We start from the raw sequence: 19,092 nt of genomic DNA on the forward strand, positions 1-19,092 counted from the left end.
TTAATAACTGCATTGACTAACTGTAGTCAAAATCCATGCAAAACATATCTCTCTGATTCACAGAGGGAGTCTAACTACAGATAAAATGAATAGTCCCACTTTCTATCTCTTATTTATCTGCTGACCCCCAACTTGCATTAATCCAGATGACCCATCCTTCAGCATTGTTGCAAGGTAGCATTTTACACCCATTTACATTTATTCAGTGGTTTGACTTCACCCCTATAAGCACACTCCATTGTCTCGAGACAGACGAATGCCTACCAAACATTTAAGGGCAATCTGGATTCAACTCACAGAAAATTATGAAAATGGTAGATTTATTCAACACAGATAGAAGAATGACACTTAGACTGTTTGGGGGAAATATTTTGCTAAACTAGCAAGGGACCTAACAAATTGCTGGAATGTTTGAAATCTGCCGCATGGTTCAGCTTGTCACTGACATTTTGAAATCTATAATGGGAAAAGGGGAAGAAGAAGGATGAAGATGAAGAAGAAGAAGAAGAAGAAGAAGAAGAAGAAGAAGAAGAAGAAGAAGAAGAAGAAGACTGGTCCACTACATGCTGGTGTCACAATAACCCCTAACTTTGACTTGCAAGAGCCCTTTCCTTACTGCTCTTCAAAGGCGAATGGGTCATTTGGGTGCTTGTTAGCCACATGAAATGGCACAGAGTTCCCAAACTCAATCTCAAGACTTCCTCTCCCTTCTCAACTTTATGAAGATGCTTCTCCTGCCCACACCAGTGAAGCACACCAGTGAAGAACAGATTTATTGGCATTACAAACATTCAAAACCTAATTATAGAAATTCAGTATTTTTCGCTCCATAAGATGCCTAAAAATTAAGGGGAAATATCTGTGCGTCTTATGGAGCGAATGGTGGTCCCTGGAGCCGAATGGCCCGGGGGCCAAAAGCAGATAGTGCTTTTTATTTTACAAAGAGAAAAAGGGGTGTTGAAAGGACCCAGCTCAGCAGCTGATCAGCAAGAGATTGGGAGAGAGATAAGAGTCCTGGCTCCCTTTCCTTCAGAAAGCTGCAGAATTCCTTATCTGTCTGGAAACTGTAGAAATGGCTCCCTTTCCTTCAGAAGCTGCAGAAATGTGAGTTGAGCCCCATAAAAATGGGGCTTTTCCTCTTTGCTTTTCCCCCTTTGCAAAAGGAGCTTTGCTTTTCTCCCTTTGCAAAAAAGCTGCAAAACCTTTAGCTGATCCTCAAAAAATCCAGGGCTTTTCCCTTTGCAAAAAAAGCTGCAAAACGTTTAGCTGATCCTCAGAAAAACAGGGCTTTTCCCTTTGCAAACAAAGCTGCAAAACATTTAGCTGATCCTCAAAAAAACAACAACAGGGCTTTTAGAGGAGGAAAACCAGAAATACCGGTATATATATATTTTTCTTGTTTCCTCTAAAAACGAGGTGCGCCCTATGGTCTGGTGCGCCCTATGGAGTGAAAAATACGGTGCTTAATTTGAAGTACATTAGGATTACCTGTCTGTTGGATCTCTGAGCATCCTTGCTAAGTCCAAAGTGGCTCCAGGTTTTGGTGTCCATGTTGAAACTTCTTCAGATTTTTTTTTAATTAGTCTGTTCAACTCCTCTGGGTCATTTTTAAGATTTGTTTCTTTGATGTAACTAGGTTAAGGAAAGACACACAATTGGATGTTTCCATAGCACTGGAGACACAATATCACGAGTGGAAGGAAAATAGCCACTAGCATTGTTCACTTGTATAAGAGAACAAGATTAAGTTGAAGATAGTTGGAGATAGATGGTGCAGATCTGCACCATACACTTAAATCACATGACTCATGGGAAGTGTAGTTTCCCCCTTACAGAATCACAGTTTCCAGCATCCTTAACAAACTATAGCTTTTTCTCCCACAGTACCTTACTGATGAAGTGGTGTAGGGAGTTCAATAAGGCTATGGAACAGATGAAGAGCCCCTCTCTTCAGGTCAGAATGCTTAAGAATCTGTAGTTATCCTCAACAAGAGGATGGAGTTAGGGACAGGTAGTCTGGGATCCAAAACTTTGAAATCTCAGAGTGATCTTAACCCTACTCAGAGCAAGTTACTCACTTGGAGCTCTCTGTGGTCCTGCCCTGCCTCACTGCTATCAAATCAGGACAAGACAACCTTGGATGTAATTTCACTTTTATTGGCAAGCCTCTCCTACAATGATAAGTTTTTCTACCAGTGGAAGATTTATTCCACATTTAGAAGACCAATTACCAATCGATAACAAGCCAATACATTCTGTGCCATGGTGGAAATTATGAGAATAGGTTGGAAAGGCACACAGCACTAATTCTAGCATTATTTGATAGTTGTGAGGTTTGGAGTTTTCAGGGTTAAAGAAGCTCAACAGTACGCCCCTCCCACAGGGAGGATGTTTCACAAACATCCGGGGTATCTGCTGTATGTGATGTCTTTGTGATTTATGTGACGCACCGTTTATTTCTTGTTCAGTCTTACTTTCGGTTCTGAACCGGAGAGGCCGGAGATGTCGTCCCAGTCTCCGGGCGAAGCTCTATGATTTATATGCTTGTAATAAAGCGTACTTACTTTGAAACAACCCAGACATTGTGGGATTTATTGCTGGCACAAGGCACACATACCGTTGTGCAAGAAGAAGTAAGAAGTCTGAAAGAACTCTGCAAAAGCACTGGAGAAGCAGGAAAACGCAGAGGAAGCTTAGCTGGACACCACTCCAAGTGCTAAACTTCGTTTTGAGGCTTTTCCCAGTTAAAACCAAAAGCCCAACAATAGTCTACCGCTTAGGCTTAAATGCTAATCACATCATTAGGTAGGAAAGGGCTAACCACACATTACACAGAAATGCCTATAATAATCCCCACCCCCCATTAAAAATTCAAAGCAGGCTGCCTATTTATTTATTTATTTATTTGCAAAGGGGAGGGAATAAGAATGGAAGGATCTGTTAATTTCTATTCTCTCACTTTCTTATTTTTCCAGCCTGAAATTCAGTTCTCCACATTTTCCAGCAATTTGCAGTTTGTTTTTAAAATCATCCCGAAAAATCACCAGCATTTCAGTGCAAATTTTCCCTAATAGACACATTTTAATATGCAGTTTTGACTAATGTGCACATTTTTGCGAGCAATTTCCCTTACTGTAATGCATTTTTGTATGTTATTTTCACTAATATCTTTATTTTTATATACACCTTTCCCCAATATATGCATTTTTGCAAACACCGTTTGAGTGGAGAAATGCACTGCAAAATTTGGATGAGTGCAAATCTTGCAGGCTAGCTCCGTTTCAGTTCACACATTGCTTCACACATCTTCACTGATCACATTTGTGCAAAATTATTGTGATACAACTGGTGACTAAAGAGTGAACAGGAAGACAGTACCTGTCAGAAAGATGAGCTTCGACAAAATATCCTGCAAAAGGACAGTAGATTTTTGGCTTCAGGTCAGTAACCAGCTGGGCCTTGTAATTCAACAGCTTCTTCCTTTCAATTTTAATAAACTGGGCTTTCTTCTCCTCTGAAAAACAAAAGCACTTATTGCACCTAGGTTGTGCAATCCAGGGGGGAAATCTTAATTGCCCCACATAGATTTTAACAGTTATGTTCTTCATTGCTAATTATTATTATTGATCACCTCCATCAGCATCACCATCTGGAAGGGCCATCTTGTCAAGTGGAAAGAGATCAGGGGAAGAGACTGCATAGAAGATCTGTCTCACTGCTACAGGCATCCCCCCCCCCCACTTGCGCACGATCGACTTGCATGCGGCTGCGTGTATGCATGGCGCTGGGAAATAAATAAATAAACAAATTCTAACCTGAAATGTTAGGAGAGAGCTGGAAAGCCCTTGTGGTTCACGAGGAGACCCTTCCCAGAGGTACATCAGTGAGCCAAAGGTCCAGAAAATAAGACTCCAAGGCTAAAAAATGGCACGCGGAAGCTTTTGCTATTGCCGCGCTACCCCACTCAACAGCTGATGGGCAGGAAGATGTATTTACTGCAGCAGGCTTATGTGCATTTCACTTAAATGTGTGGGGTCCCAGGATGCCTGTACATGACAACAGACAAGGGGGTATTCTGGAATATTTTTTTAAGCTTTTAAATAACTTTCTGGGTTAATTGACATGGACCGTTTGCTGTTTTTGGTCATCAAGTGTTTGTGGTATGAGTGCTTCATTGTGGGTCCATGAACAGTGTGTGTGTGTGTGTGTGTGTGTGTGTGTGTGTGTGTGTACAAACATATCTACACACGTACGGTACACACACATTTGACTGGGCGGATTTCGGTGGGAGGGGGGTGGATGTTGCCCAGGTATGCTTGGGTTTTGGGGTGAGGATTTTTTTCTTTGTTGCCTGGGTACATTTTAGTTTTGATGGTTAATGTCGCCTGGGTATGCTTATGTCAGGCATAGGCAAACTCCGGCCCTCCAGATGTTTGGGACTACAATTCCCATAATCCCTAACCACTGGTCCTGTCGGCTAGGGATGATGGGAATTGTAGTCCCAAACATCTGGAGGGCCGGCCGGAGTTTGCCTATGCCTGGTTTATGTTGTTGGGTTAGTATCTGACAACACAGAAAGAGCTCTTGCTTCTTCTCGCGTTTCCTCCATGTTTTTCTTTGTGGCAATTTCACACATTATGTTGCTGTGTGTGTGTGTGCTTGCTTGTTTGTCTCTCAAGAGATAAGGGGGGTGTTGGCTTGAAATAAAAGTGTTGGCCAATGGAGGCTTCAAAATATTCTGAAAAATGGACACCTTATCTAAAAGATGCCACTGGTTCATTACCAGTGAAATTTCCTCCGCTGTATACCATTGGGAATCCTGACGCTCCACCTGCAAAGTCACTCATCATGAGGTCAACCTTCTCAGGAAGCTTTCCACCATTGGGCCTGGTGCAGTCCACTGTATTCAGAATCTTGTGCCCTATGCAAAGATAAACTCTTAATTAAAATTGTGTCCCAACATCTTCCCAGCAAGACCAGGCCAGAACTAGCTGAGATTTCAGAGCAACGGGAGAGAACCATATTTTAGGCGCTAGGAGCTTTTATTAGAAACCTGAAGTGTAAAGGAGCAAGAATGGTTTTTCTTTACTTTTGTACAATAATCTGACCTCAAAGTAGGTCAAAGCTGGAAAATAGAAAAATTGCACTAATCATACAGAGTATCTGAATCATTCCACTTTTTTATTTGACACACAGTTCAAAAAAAGTATCAAATGCAACATAGTAATTATTGTTACATTCAGGTACCTTTATATTCAACAATGATGCAAGTATCCATTTCTGGATGAACACCATCCATTAGTATCATAAATCTAAGATTCCCGTCCACCTTAAAAGAAATCAAAGCATATATTACTATGAATTTTGACATGAACATTTGTATTTATAGAAAACAGTGTCTATGATTGGCTGTAATCCCTTAAAAAAGTTATTGAAATGCAATCTAGAATGGCATCTGTGTGCCATGGCTCCCTAAGGTGTGTATATTAGGGGAAATTGCATAGAAACATGTGTATAATAGAATAAATTTGAATTAAAATCCTGATCAACCTCCATGAACACGTTGTTGTTGTTGTTGTTGTTGTTGTTGTTGTTGTTGTTGTTGTTGTTGTTGTTTTAAATGCAAGGTTATGTAGAACTGTTGAGAACTGTGTTTAAGATCAGGAGGGATAGAAACCAAAAGAAATTGACATTGACAGATTTAAAGGGACCCCTGGCCATTAGGTCCAGTCGTGGCCGACTCTGGGGTTGCGGCGCTCATCTCGCATTACTGGCCGAGGGAGCCAGTGTACAGGAAGCCAGCATGACTAAGCTGCTTCTGGTGAACCAGAGCAGCGCAAAGAAACGCCGTTTAAATCCCCGTGACAGGGTGAGCTCCCGTTGTTCAGTCCCAGCTCCTGCCAACCTAGCAGTTCGAAAGCATGTCAAAGTGCAAGTAGATAAATAGGTACTGCTCCAGTGGGAAGGTAAACCGTGTTTCCATGCACTGCTCTGGTTCACCAGAAGTGGCTTAGTCATGCTGGCCACATGACCTGGAAGCTGTACGCCGGCTCCCTCGTCCAGTAACACGAGATGAGCACTGCAACCCCAGAGTCATCCACGACTGGACCTAACGGTCAGGGGTACCTTTACCTTTACCTTTACCTTACCCTCAGCCTATAGAGCGAGATGAGTGCCGCAACCCCAGAGTCGTCCACGACTGGACCTAACAGTCAGGGGTACCTTTACCTTTACTGGGAGCATTGGAACCTCAATTCCCTAATTCTGTAAATATTGTTGGGGTGGGTGGGTGTTAGGCTATATGTCTGGGTCCCTTCTAATTCCCGGATCCAGCAAGTATTCAATTGTTGGAATAGCCAGGCCAGTTTCTTGGTAATGGCCTTAAGTGTGGGTTGTTAGGGTAACAAAGGAAGCAGCTATGCGCCAGAGGGCAAATGGGTGGCCTCCCCTCCCTCAACTAGCAAAAACGAGAGTTGAGATGTGAAAGAGAGGGAGGGCGAGAGAGACATTCTTGATTTCTGTTTGAATTCAAGGTTGTGGCTATGGGAGAAGCAAGACCTTCTGGGTTGTTAATGCCGTGAACCTCTCCATCGTAAACTCATGTTGTATGTGCAAATAAACCATATATCCTAAAGATACCAGAGTCTTGACTGTCTGTTGTTCCAAGGAAACTGAACCCTGCATAAGCATTTGGAAGCCCTGGAGTCTCAAGGCACTTGGAAATTTGGGTGGCTTGCAAGAATTGTGTGTTAGGGGATGATGATGATGATGATGATGATGATTATTATTATTAATAATAATATTAATATTGTTGCTTACTTATGGTCTGGTAATGTTCCGATTAGAAACTTCTGGATTATTTTCATACTTTAGAAAGAAAATATAAACTTCGGAAAATGTCAAGACATCAGACCTGTTGCCAGACTCCAAATGGGACAATGTTAATATTGGTCAGCTTTACACCACTCTGTTTGAGGTACCAGAATACAGGCCGTTCTGTATTCCCAACATAAATGGGCACATCTGGCCTCCTCTCCGCAAGTTTCTTCAATGTAGGGTAACTGGAGAGTAGGAAAAGGAGAACATTAGAAAACTTGACTGGCTGAAACAAACAAAACAGCCGAATCCTCAACTCACTTTACTGGGGTGTGCGTCAGCTATATATATAGTGAAAGGCACTCAAATAACAGGGCCAGGATTCCAGGAGAGTGAGCAAGGGAAGTGAAGCTTACATCAAGGCCACCCATAGGCATATTGGATTCTGCTTGAATCCAAAGCTATGGCTATGGGAAAAGCTAGACCCTCTTGGGCCAAGAATGCTGTGAGCCCTTCCATCGCAGGCTCAGGTTGTATATATGTATAAATAAACCATATATTCTAGAGACACCGTAGGAAACTGAGCCCTGAGTAAGAAGAGTTTGGATTTGATATCCCGCTTTTCACTACCCAAAGGAGTCTCACCTGGGATCCCTGGAATCTCAAACCACTTGGAGATTGGGTGGTAGGCATCAATAACTATACACAAGAATGGCAAGGCTAATGATGTTCTTCCTTCCCTCATAAATGCCATCCAGGAGGCAGAATTTTGGCTTGTCCTACTTATATGCTTCCTTATATGCCTGTGTCACCAGAGCAAATGCAAAAAAGGTTCCCCTGTGTTGCAAGTCTCAAGCAGAATATGAAAAAAGGCAACACGTAGACCAATGTATAGGGCAAAATGTTTCTTGTAATGTCAAATAATATACAGCAAACTTTTATAATGTCAAATAATATGCAACGAAGACAGCATTCCGGGTAAGTACACTGTTTCGGTATGTCTTCTACAGTTCATAACTATAAAGAATAGCAAAACAAAAGATATACCCGTGTTTCTCATAAAATAAGACACCGTCTTATATTTTTTTTTCCCTCAACAAAACACAGCATGGCTTATTTTCAGGGGATGTCTTATTTTAACCGTGTCGCATCGGTACGCTGCATAGCCACGCCTCTCCAGGCCGTTTTAATGGGAGGTGCCGCGTCACTATGGCTTATTTTCGGGGTATGGCTTGTTTTCAGGGAATGGCTTGTATTTTGCAAATGCATAGAAATCCTGCTATGGCTTATTTTATGGCTATGTCTTAAAAACACAGTACATATAAACAATTATATCATATAAGGGATAATACTCCGCATCAACAAGAGTCCAGAAAAAATACAGTCAGAGAAAAATTACATTATTAAGAGAAATAAAAAATCATACCTTGATAAACAAACTTCTTACATGGAGTAGTGGTCATGGCCGTATGTACCACTATTGCCTGATACAAAAAGCACAAACCTAATATACACAAAATCAACCACAGGTGATGTCTAGTCAAATTATAGAGCAGAAAGGCATTTAAAGAGACAAACTCCACAATTACACTTCACAATTAAACAAATTAAATAAAACAATTCAAATCTAATTCTGAGTTCAGCCCTTGTGGATGAAGAGTCTTGAACAAAAAAAAAAATGTGATTCTTTTTGTCTAAGTCGTTTAACGTAATCATATCTAGCATTCCTCTTATTCACCCACAAAACTGTAAATAGCAAATCTGAATCTGAGTGATTATAAGATAGAAAGTGTTCCACCAGGGGTGCTTCTAACACTGCATTTCTAATTCGGGAGCGGTGTTCGCCTATGCGTGTGCCTGCCGACCAAATGGTAGATCCTATGTAAAATAAATTACATGGACACCGAATTAGATAAACTTCTTCTTTCGTTTGGCAAGTGCTGAAATGATTAATAGTGAACTTAAATCTAGTCTTCTCATTATAAATAACCTTGGCTTGTAAAGCCAGGGGGCAAGAAGGGCAACGCCCACATCTGAAATGTCCCATGGGGCCAGAAAAAGCACGAGCACAAGGTGGATAATTAACATCAGTGTGTACCAGGGTATCCTTAAGACAATTAGTATGTTTAAGTCCTATTAAAGGGAATTCCTGGCACCCTGGTACATTCCAAAGAATGTGCCAGTGCTTCCGTATCAGCCTGATAATTCAGTCCGTGTATGATGAATGATCTAATGAGCCTGTAATCCTACCAGGTCTGTTAGGTGGATTGGAACGATGTAAAAGAGTAGAGCGATCCCTTGCAAAGGATTTTGATTACAATAAACATTTTGCCCTATACATTGGTCTACGTGTTGCCTTTTTTCATATTCTGTGTCAGCAGAGCAGCATGGGACAAAGCCATACAGCTTGCACACCACCAGCCCCAGGTAAGAGTGCTTAAGATGACAGCATAAGTAATTTCCCCTCTCTTTTTTATCATATGCACAGATACCTGAGATGATCAGAATGCATGTGGCTGATGTAAATTAGATCTGCACGACACAGTCTTTCCAGCCAGTCACCGGGCGGCTCATGAAGCAACCACCAGCCGCGTGCAAAAGCAGGGCCAACGAGCCACGGATCAAAGATCATTCTTCTCTCTCCAAGTTTCAGGTCCATACATGCATGAGTTACATAAGTTACCTAAGAGCAGACAGAAACCCAAGACTCAGATGGATCAGTGTTGTCATGTTCTGTGTGCCTGAAAAGAAAATAACTGTTTTCTAGCGTGGCTAGCTCAGTAGGTTAGCGCATGGTGCTGATGACACCAAGGTTGCAGGTTCGATCCCTGTATGGGGCAGCTGCATATTCCTGCATTGCAGTGGGTTGGACTAGATGGTACTTAGGGTCCCTTCCAACTCTACAATTCTGTGATTCTATTATGTCCCCATGGTGCTATTTTGAGAGCGGATCTTAGAGAAGATTTCCACTTCCTTTCTGCAGAAGAAAATACAGCCCGGTGGCTGGCTTTGCTCTTTGGCTGCTATGGCCCAAACATGCAGCTGGGCAGGGAGTGCCTCTTCCTTTGGCCACCCCCAGAGGAAAAAAAAGATACCAGGTGACCTTGCCCCACTGCCAAAAACACTGAGCAGGGAGGGTGCCCAGTCAGATGGTAGGTAGCATATCTAAACTTTGTGCAGAGGCCAGAGGCCAAAAAGGAACTGCTAAGAGCATTCAGAATTGGTGTGGGTGGGAGACTTGCATTGGGTTGAGATCCTCTTGGAGACACATGAGAAGGCCATGATGAGAATATGTTCCCTTCTTGGGAGGCACACTAAACATAGAGATACTTCCCCAACCTAGTAATAACAACAATAATTTTATTATTTATACTCCACCCATTTGTCTGGGTTTCCCCAGCCACTCTGGGCAGCTTACAACACAAAACATTGTAAAACATTAGACATTAAAAATTTCCTGATACAGGGTTGCCTTCAGATGTCTTCTAAAAGTCAGATAGTTGTTTATTTCCTTGACATCCGATGGGAGGGCATTCCACATGGCAGGCGCCATTACCGAGAAGGCCTGGTTCCCTGTAACCTCACTTCTCGCAGTGAGGAAACTGCCAGAAGGCCCTTGGAGCTGGACCTCAGTGTCTGGGCTCAGGGCCGGCCCATCCATTAAGGCAAACGAGGCAGTTGCCTAGGGCACCAAAATGGAGGGGGTGCTGGCCAGCCTGCAGGGGAGTCTTTCTCATTGGCCTTTCCTGGCAGCGGTGGTGGTGGAGCTACCTCCGTCAAGGGGTGGCGCCTCTACCCACTCAGCCCAGCCCAGCCGCCTTGCAGCCTCCGCCGCCTCAGGAGTGAATTCCTTTCCTGCCCTCTGCCTCAGGGTCTTACTGCCCACCCACTTGTGTTTTGGGTTGCTGTGTTTGCTCAGGTCGCAGCTAGGAAGGAATTAGCAGGCGGACACGATCCTTTCCTCTTCCATTGTTCAGCACCGGCTGTGGCAGCAATCGACAGCTGCCTCCTCCTCCTCCTCTCCGTGTTCCGAGAGAGAGAGAGAGAGAGAGAGAGAGCTGGCTTGGGGGTGGGGGAGAACTTTTGCCTTCCTTTCCTCCCTCCCCTTAAACCCCGCTCCTGCATCATTAGCCACCTCCTTCTCCACACACCCCACACATGCTCCTTGTTCCTTCAGTGTTTTTTCCTTTCCTCCCCACTTGGAAATAGCTCCTCTCCTACAACATTTGATTCAGAATATTTCCCCCCCCCTGTTTTCCTCCTCTAAAAACTGCATAAGCAGCCGTGCACGGCGGCAGCGCTTTTGATGCTCAGGTTGTACCATGTCAGTGGCAAATTTACTGAATTGTCTCATCATGAGCCCAAATCGCTTTAGAACATGTCACTGCTCAGACCATATAAGCCATGACTTATGTTTGCCATGAACTGTGCCTCGCATTATTGTTGGTGTTTTAATAGTTGAGCGACAGCATTTCATACTGGTCTCTTTTTGTACTGTTTTGACAATGTTTTATGCTGTGTTTTTATGACATTTCTGCCAAGATTGACTTGTTTATTGACTTGTTTTGTATTTGATTTGATGTTATAAGCCACTCAGAGGATTTGGCCTATGAGCAGTCCAGAAAATGCATAATATATGAAAAAGGACCAGGGGGAGACCTCTCCAAGCTCTGGTTTCCTCCCCAGAACTAAACTATTGGCTTGAAAGAAAAGGCAAGTTTGGAGAGCCTGGCGCTTGCTCTCCTGCGCACTCTGCCTTCCTGCCTGACGTGGGCAGGCTCTGATTGGTTGGCAGATGCCTCTTTCATGCACGTGCTCTCTCCTTCTCCCTCACCTCCATCCAGGGAGCAGGGGAAAAGAAGGTCACCTGCTGGGTGAACTGCGCCCGCGCGCTTCCCTGACCTTCCAGACTCGTCCTGGGGAGTCTGGCAAAAAGTTCTAGCCGATCCCTCAGCCCATGGGCTCCTTGCTGCTTCTCCTTTGGAGCCATCTGGGTAGCAGGAGTATATGGTGGGGAGGGCGCTGGGCGGATCTTTACACCCCGACACCTCATATGCTAAAGACGGCCCTGGCTGGGTCGACAACTCTGGAAAAGGGGGGGAGCACCGGAGGAATCTTTGCACCAGGGCGCCAGATATGCTTAAGACGGCCCTGGGCGGGGGGGGGGGGGCGCCAGAAGGTGATCTTGCCTAGGGCGCAAAAAATCCTAGCACCGGCTCTCTCTGGGCTGAACGATGGGAGTAGAGACGCTCCTTCAGGTATACTGGTATCACCAGAATGAATGCTTAATAAAGGCTGGACATTATCTAACAACATGTAAGATTTGTGCAAGCAAATCTGAAAGAATGCTGAGTGAACTGGCCACAAACTTTAGGTGTATCCAGAACTTCAGGATTGCTGGAAGATGATAAGAAGGTTACAGAGTGGCTGAATGAATTGTGACAATTTTCACTGTGAAAGATGTTGAGAATGGGAAACTGGGGGACTCTGGGCTTATCCTTGCTGAGCATTATTTAGCTGCTAATTCACCCCCCACCCCCAATTCAGATTAGACCAGACTAGTCCAAACCTGCATGTGCTTGTGTTTGAATTTGTCTCTGGGGAGGAACTTGATTTTTTCCTGTTCATACCAGTGAGCATTTTCTTTTGTTTGTCCCTACATTCTGATTTCTGATTCATACCAGTGAGCATTTTCTTTTGTTTGTCCCTACATTCTGATTTCTATTATGCTAATTAGGTACTGACAGGGCATGCATACAACTTGTTAAACAACAACAACAACAAAAACTTCCCCACCCAAGAAGTGTGCAAAAGCACACAATCTGGAAATAGTAGATTTGTTTGCGTAAATTTGCTTGTGCAGTTTTCCGATTTTGTTGCAGTCTGAGGGATCAAAAGATACACACACACACACACACACACACACACACACACACACATGTCACTGCATTTTTAATTTAATTTTTTAAAAAGGGGGAAAGAAAAAAAGTCACAATGTAATAATAGCTTATAAATGAACTAGAGTTGGGAGAAAGAAGCTGTATTTTTTTGTAATTGTCTGTGGGAAATCTCATGAGTAACTCATAGTTTGTTAAACAAACAAAAGTTCAGCACCATGTGCACACTAGGCCATAGAGGCAAGCCCCAGCACATAAAAAAGTTGGTGGTTTTTATTTACCTGCACCTCTCCAAAAGCTAGGTCTTCAGGCTCTCTGGGTTCTGTATCCCATGGATTTGGAGGATTCAGTTCAACTAGCACCAATCCATTATCTGGTCCTGTTTCAGCAACTAGAAGGAGAAGAAATAAACTACCGGTACTGGTTTGCTGCTGCTTCATTCACAACCCCTAAACCTAGTCAACACATAGGCACTGATTTTTGGTTTCGTTGCCTGATTCTCAATGTACTATCTGGTAGGAGGAAAGAGAGAACTTCCTGTTTACCTGTCTCCCAGATATTCCGTTGGTCTGGTCAAGAGCATAGCACCTGCCTACATACAAAACGAGCAAAGTTCTTCTTTGATTGGAGGCTGAAGCTTTTGCTCATCTACCCCTCTGAACATAAAATACCATGATATATAGCTCTATCTTTGCTGGACCAGAAGAACCCTGTTCTCTTCCGCTGGTGGAACCTGGGCTCAGCCTGTGAGCCATTCTGGATATCATGCGATGGAAATTTTTGGCAGCTATTTGAGTTCTGTTAATCAAGCACTAGTCTTTTACAGCAACCCTCATTGCTTTATTTCTCTCTGTTGTACTGTTGAATATATAATTTGAGTTACAACATACACAGTTATATAATTGTGACTGTTGAAAGGCTTGTTCGCCTCCTTCTATACTGATGGACTATATTGTCTATAATAATAATAATAAAACTTTATTGCAGCTATAAGCTCATACAAAAATAGACACGCAAATCATACCTGCCTTACAATCCATGCAAAAACAGCTAAAATAATTACATTAAAATAGAAATAATAACATAAAATATTTACAATCAGGAGAAATAAATACAATTCAACCTATGATACCATCAGGAGTTATAGGCCCAAAAGGGATGGAAAAGAACCATTAAAATTCCTGTAATAGGCCATTTCGCCTCTTATGGTTCAGAACCGAAGTCAGATACCTTGCCACTTGCAAGGTTACTGTTGGGTTAGAATCCTGGAGTAAAAGGGTAAGCTGGATCTCAACTGGAAGTCCAGAGAATTTTTGGACCAGTGGGCTCAACAAATTTCTCCTGACATCACTGTATAAAGGGCAGCTAAAAACAATATGCAGGAGGGATTCCCTCGACAACTCATCACACGAGCATAAATCTGATACACGGCCCCTAGAAAATCTATGTGACATGACCCTGGAAGGAAAGGCATTAAACCTTGCCTTAATAAATGCAAAACAATGTTTTGCAATGGTAAGGGATGAGAAGTAAGATGGGATATACTGCGTAGATGTAATACCCAAATGCCGAGGGGAACATACTCCCCCCCCCACATGTGATTATGCTGCAGTTCGATATCGTCTAGTCTCAAATTGATAAGTTTTTTTATGTGGAAATCAATTCTAAATTCAGGACTTCAGAAGGAGAAATTCCAATATGCAGAAGTTTGGCATGGATCTTGCTGGCCCAAGGACTAGCAAATTTATCCCGCCATAGGCATTGGGCTAGATAGTGATCAGGAAGTCTATGCCAGAGTGTTAACCAAAAATTTAGAGTTTGTTTCCATATCAGTGTTTCTATTGATGAGATTTTCAATTCTAGACGAATCGCCGTGTTACTCACGCAAGGGGGGAGTTTCAGAAGACGGCGCAAAAAATAGTTTTGGAGCATCTCAATGGGTGTAAATTTGGCCATAGCCATAGTGGTGCAACATATGAAAGTATAGCGGCTACTTTTGCTTTAAACACGCTCAGTCCCAAGGGCACGTGCAAAGCCCCATCAGAAAAGTAAAACTGGACAAGGGCATGTGATATTGTTTTGGCCTTATTAAGAAGATACTGAATATGGGACGTCCATCGTAAATTTTGTTGGAAGTATATGCCCAGATATTGAAATTTGGATACTTGCTCTACTGTCTCACCATCCAGCTTCCATTTATACAATCTTCGGGATTTAGAAAAGATCATCACCTTTGATTTAGAGTGGTTTATAGCTAACTGATTTGCTTGGCAATAAGCAGCAAAAATCCTCAGCGCTCTGTTGAGTCCAACTCGCGAGAAGGAGAGAATCACAGCATCGTCCGCATACAAAAGTAAAGGACAACGGTAATCCGCAAGGCGGGGGCATGGATTTTATCCTGTGACTCCATTAAGGGATTTCTCATGTCACTTATAACCAAATTAAACAGATAAGGGGCTAATATATCACCTTGATGAACACCCTTATTTATAGGTACCGGGTTCGTAAATTCTCCTGCCGGGGTTAATCTTACTCTGGCAACAGAGCCCTCATGTAGTTGGATCAACAGCCATAAGAGTCTTCTATCTATTCCCCAGGTCGCAAGCTTCTTCCAAAGGATGTTTCTGGGAATACTGTCAAAAGCTGCCCTCAAGTCGATAAATGCAGCACATAGATAGCCCCGTGTGTTGGAGGAGTATTTCATGGCTAGATGGTGGAGAATTATAGTGTGGTCCGTTGTAGAGCGGTTAGGTCTAAAGCCAGCTTGTTCATGGCCAATTAAATTTAACTCTTCGGACCACTGCGTCAATTTAGACAACAGAAAGCGGGCATATATCTTCCCAATTATTGAAAGAAGACTGATATTATGGTAGTTCCCCGGGTTCGCGGTGGAACCTTTTTTATGAATTGGGATATAATCGCCTCCTTCCATGACTTGGGGATGAGGCCCGTGGTGTTTATTGCATCAAAGACTTTGGCCAGGGTTCCGGCCCACCATTCAGGATGAGACTTTACGGCCTCCGCTGGCACTAGATCTGGCCCAGGAGCATTACCCATTTTCAATTGGACTATCAAATCTTTTATTTCTCCTGGATCAGTAGGAGGCCATATAGGTAGGTGGTTAGACAAGTACTCCAAGCAGGAAGAAGAGGGTTCATCTGCATGAGCAAAGCATTTTCTCAAAAACTGTTCCCATATAGGTGCTGGGATAACAGTCAAGGGATATTTTCTGTTTCCTCTGTTGATTAGCGACCAGAACTCGCGAGATCTATTCGCTTTAGATGCTGCGATTAGAGCTTGCCAATGGTTCGATTGCCATGTACGTTTAGCCTTTATCTGGGCCTGTTTATAGGCCAGCTTGGCTTGGAAATATGTGAATGGCAAGGAGGAAGCACCTGAAATCTTGTATTCATTGTAGACTGAGCGCAAATGGGATCTAGCTTGTTTGCACTGCGAATCATACCAGGGAGCACCAGATTTGAACTGAGCATGATTAGCAGCTTGGGGTGGTGACGTAAAGAAGGCAGAGAGATCCACCATAAAATGGTTGAACATCCCCAATAACTCATTGGGGTCATTGGGAATCACAACTAAATGAGTTAATTGCACACTGCTTCTTTTTTGGAAAAAGTTCAGGTACATTTGGACATGAACCTTAGACCACCTTATTCCTCTTACATTGGACGCTGCGTTGGTTTCTAATCGGGTTGGATGGCTGTGCTCAAGTGCCTGCCAGTCTAAGTCAAGCATAGCAACAAGTGGAAGGTGATCACTTGATTGAATATTGTCAACCTTAAAGGAGAGAGCTTTCGAGACCAACTCTCTCGAGGCTAAAAGATAGTCTAATACGCTATTTGACTTTATACCTAGGTGGGTATACTCCCCCGGTACATCAGGAGGGCAGCAACCGTTCAGGGGCACTAGGTTTAGGCAGATAGCCATTTGATAAAGGAGTACTCCAGCCTCGTTTACTTTAGTGTCTTTTGAGACTCTCCCTAAGGCAAGTCTCATGTTTTGAGCTTCTATTATCGCATGATTGCAGCATTGGGACTATTGAAAGGCTTGTTTGCCTCAGTGATATTGATTGGTTACCTTCTCTAATTTTGTTCATACAATATTGCAGTCATGTCCAACAGGTAGATCGTGATTTACCGGTAGATCACTGGACGTCTGCAGTAGATCACTGGTAGATCACTGGCTCCCCCCAAAGAAGCTGAACAACTGTGGCTCCCCTAAAAAAAGCTCAACATTTTACCTCCTCCCTGAAAACAACTTTGACCTGAACCCCCAAAAAGGGGGTAGATCACTGCCTGTTTTTACACTGTGAGTAGATCGCAGTCTTTTGGGAGTTGGCCACCCCTGCAATATTGACTTATTTTATTACCGGTAGTTGTATCTCTACCACATGTTCTCTATTCAAGAATTGTAAAACAATATAGGTTATATAGATGTTGTTAGAACATTGTTAGCCATGTGTTGCCTGTTACTGCTTAAGTTTATCCAGGCTATAAAGGCAGGGAAAGGGTGGGGTAGCTCTGAGAAAAGGGTGTGACAATAGGGGTTGGGGAGATAAGCCAGCAAGGACAGGGTAATATGACCGTTTTAGTCCTCTGGTGACAGGCAGAAGGGAAAGAAGGAATTGGAGGGGGACAGATGGAAGTGTCTGGGAGCAAAGGGGGCATTTGCAGTCGTTATTAGTTGGCTGGGGTGGAAAGAAGGTCTAAGGTGTTACCATGAGGGAAGTGTTGTTGTTTTAAAAAATACCGGTAGCTTTTACCATTTGCCATGCTTGGCTTTTAAAAAACCAATCCACTATCTTACTGTTTTTGACTTGTATGCACAACAGCGAACAAAATAAGCAATATAAATCAAATCCAACTCTTTAACTTGAGCAAATTGTATTTGTATTTCTATTAAGCCACAGAGCAAGAAAATAACAAATTTGGCACTGCTATTAAAAGCTGCAGCAGACGTTTCGTTTTACCTAGTTCATCTTGGCAGAAGCTGTCTGGGGGGTTAACGTATTTCATTGTGCTCACATCCAGCTTCCAGTTATGCTTAGTGCAACGTACACATCTAGGTTAAAAAGTCAACAACAGAAATAACAACGATGGGGTTTTAAAAGTGTAAATTCTTAGAGCAATATTATGAATATTTAGCAACGCGAAGCTGGCCAATGGACTCAGATACCATGTGGTTGGAAAAGATGCATTACACGAAGAGAAGGAAGCAGTTTTATGATAGAATAATAGTCAGAGTCTGGGTACACACTTCCTTTAAAGCACATTTGAAACACAAGCTCTAATGTTTACCACCCACAAAAATTACAGGGCCCAGAATTCTATGAGGGGAACAATGTGCTTTTAATGTGCTTTGAATATATCACACAGCCAGAATGCTGGGCCGGTTTTATTTATTTATTTCATTTAGGAAATGCTTCTCATGGAGCATCTTCAAGCGATTTTGCAATTCAGTAATAACATCTATTAAACTTACAAAAATGCAGAGCTGAGAATAAAGCACAGTATTGGGTTATCCTGGGTCAAGTATGTGAGGTATCAGGCTAGAGAACTAGAGAACTCTGTCCTACATTCTGACAAAACTCTAGGAATTGCAGGGAACATGTAAAATATTGCACAAGACAAGATGGTATGTACATATAAAGTATATGCTACATCTAATATATAATTACATTTTTTAAAAAAAAAAAACTGTGGGGGGAAAGACCAGCAAGGCAAGACAAGGTAGAAAAGCGGGAAGGGGCTAAGGAAGAAATGGCAGAAATACTGCAAAAACATTTTTATTAATGCCACAGAGGCAGATTTGGGAGAGTGCAACCAGTTCAGTCGCACTGGGTGCATAGCCACAGGAGCTCCACAGGGGACCCAGCAATTATGCTTTAGAATGGAATGCCAGATGTGGAAAGGGGAGGCAGTTGCCAAATTTTTGGCACCACACAGGGTGCCACTGATATTTGAGACCCCCAGGTCCACCACTGCTTGCCATATACATCCGAATATGCTGGCCTTCTTGATAGAGCTTTTAAATGCTTTAACAAGCTTGTGTCTCTCTTTGAGCCATCTCTGAACAGGCTCATTGGTGCTGCAGTTCTGTGGAGCTAGGGGGTGACCTTAGAGGACTTGGGGGTGCCCTCTATGGCAACTTTCCTGCTGTGGAACTTCAGTCATCATCATGAAGATTCTTAGCTACACTATTTTTTGTCATTGCTACAGATAATACATTCCTTGTCCTCATGGGAAACCCAGCCAGATGGGTGGGGTATAATAATAATAATAATAATAATAATAATAATAATAATAATAATAATAATATCATGGACTTGAGGGCAAGTGACCACCAATGTCCATCTTTAAGATGG

At 42.8% G+C, this 19,092-nt stretch overlaps 1 protein-coding gene across 1 annotated transcript in view; it reads right to left on the reverse strand.

The window, feature by feature from the left end:
- Positions 1 to 19,092, reverse strand: part of LOC117049787 (cytidine monophosphate-N-acetylneuraminic acid hydroxylase-like) — a 55,475-nt gene that overhangs the window by 4,070 nt on the left and 32,313 nt on the right. Inside the window, exons 4-11 of the mRNA XM_033154728.1 lie at positions 17,698 to 17,789; positions 12,995 to 13,104; positions 9,309 to 9,499; positions 6,914 to 7,061; positions 5,248 to 5,329; positions 4,784 to 4,921; positions 3,379 to 3,514; positions 1,489 to 1,632 (exon numbers count right to left, since the gene is read on the reverse strand). Coding sequence (XP_033010619.1) covers positions 1,489 to 1,632; positions 3,379 to 3,514; positions 4,784 to 4,921; positions 5,248 to 5,329; positions 6,914 to 7,061; positions 9,309 to 9,499; positions 12,995 to 13,104; positions 17,698 to 17,789 — 1,041 coding nt within the window. The remainder of the gene's footprint in view (positions 1 to 1,488; positions 1,633 to 3,378; positions 3,515 to 4,783; positions 4,922 to 5,247; positions 5,330 to 6,913; positions 7,062 to 9,308; positions 9,500 to 12,994; positions 13,105 to 17,697; positions 17,790 to 19,092) is intronic.

The sequence above is a fragment of the Lacerta agilis genome, chromosome 7 (assembly GCF_009819535.1).
Source record: "Lacerta agilis isolate rLacAgi1 chromosome 7, rLacAgi1.pri, whole genome shotgun sequence".
NCBI lineage: Eukaryota > Metazoa > Chordata > Lepidosauria > Squamata > Lacertidae > Lacerta > Lacerta agilis.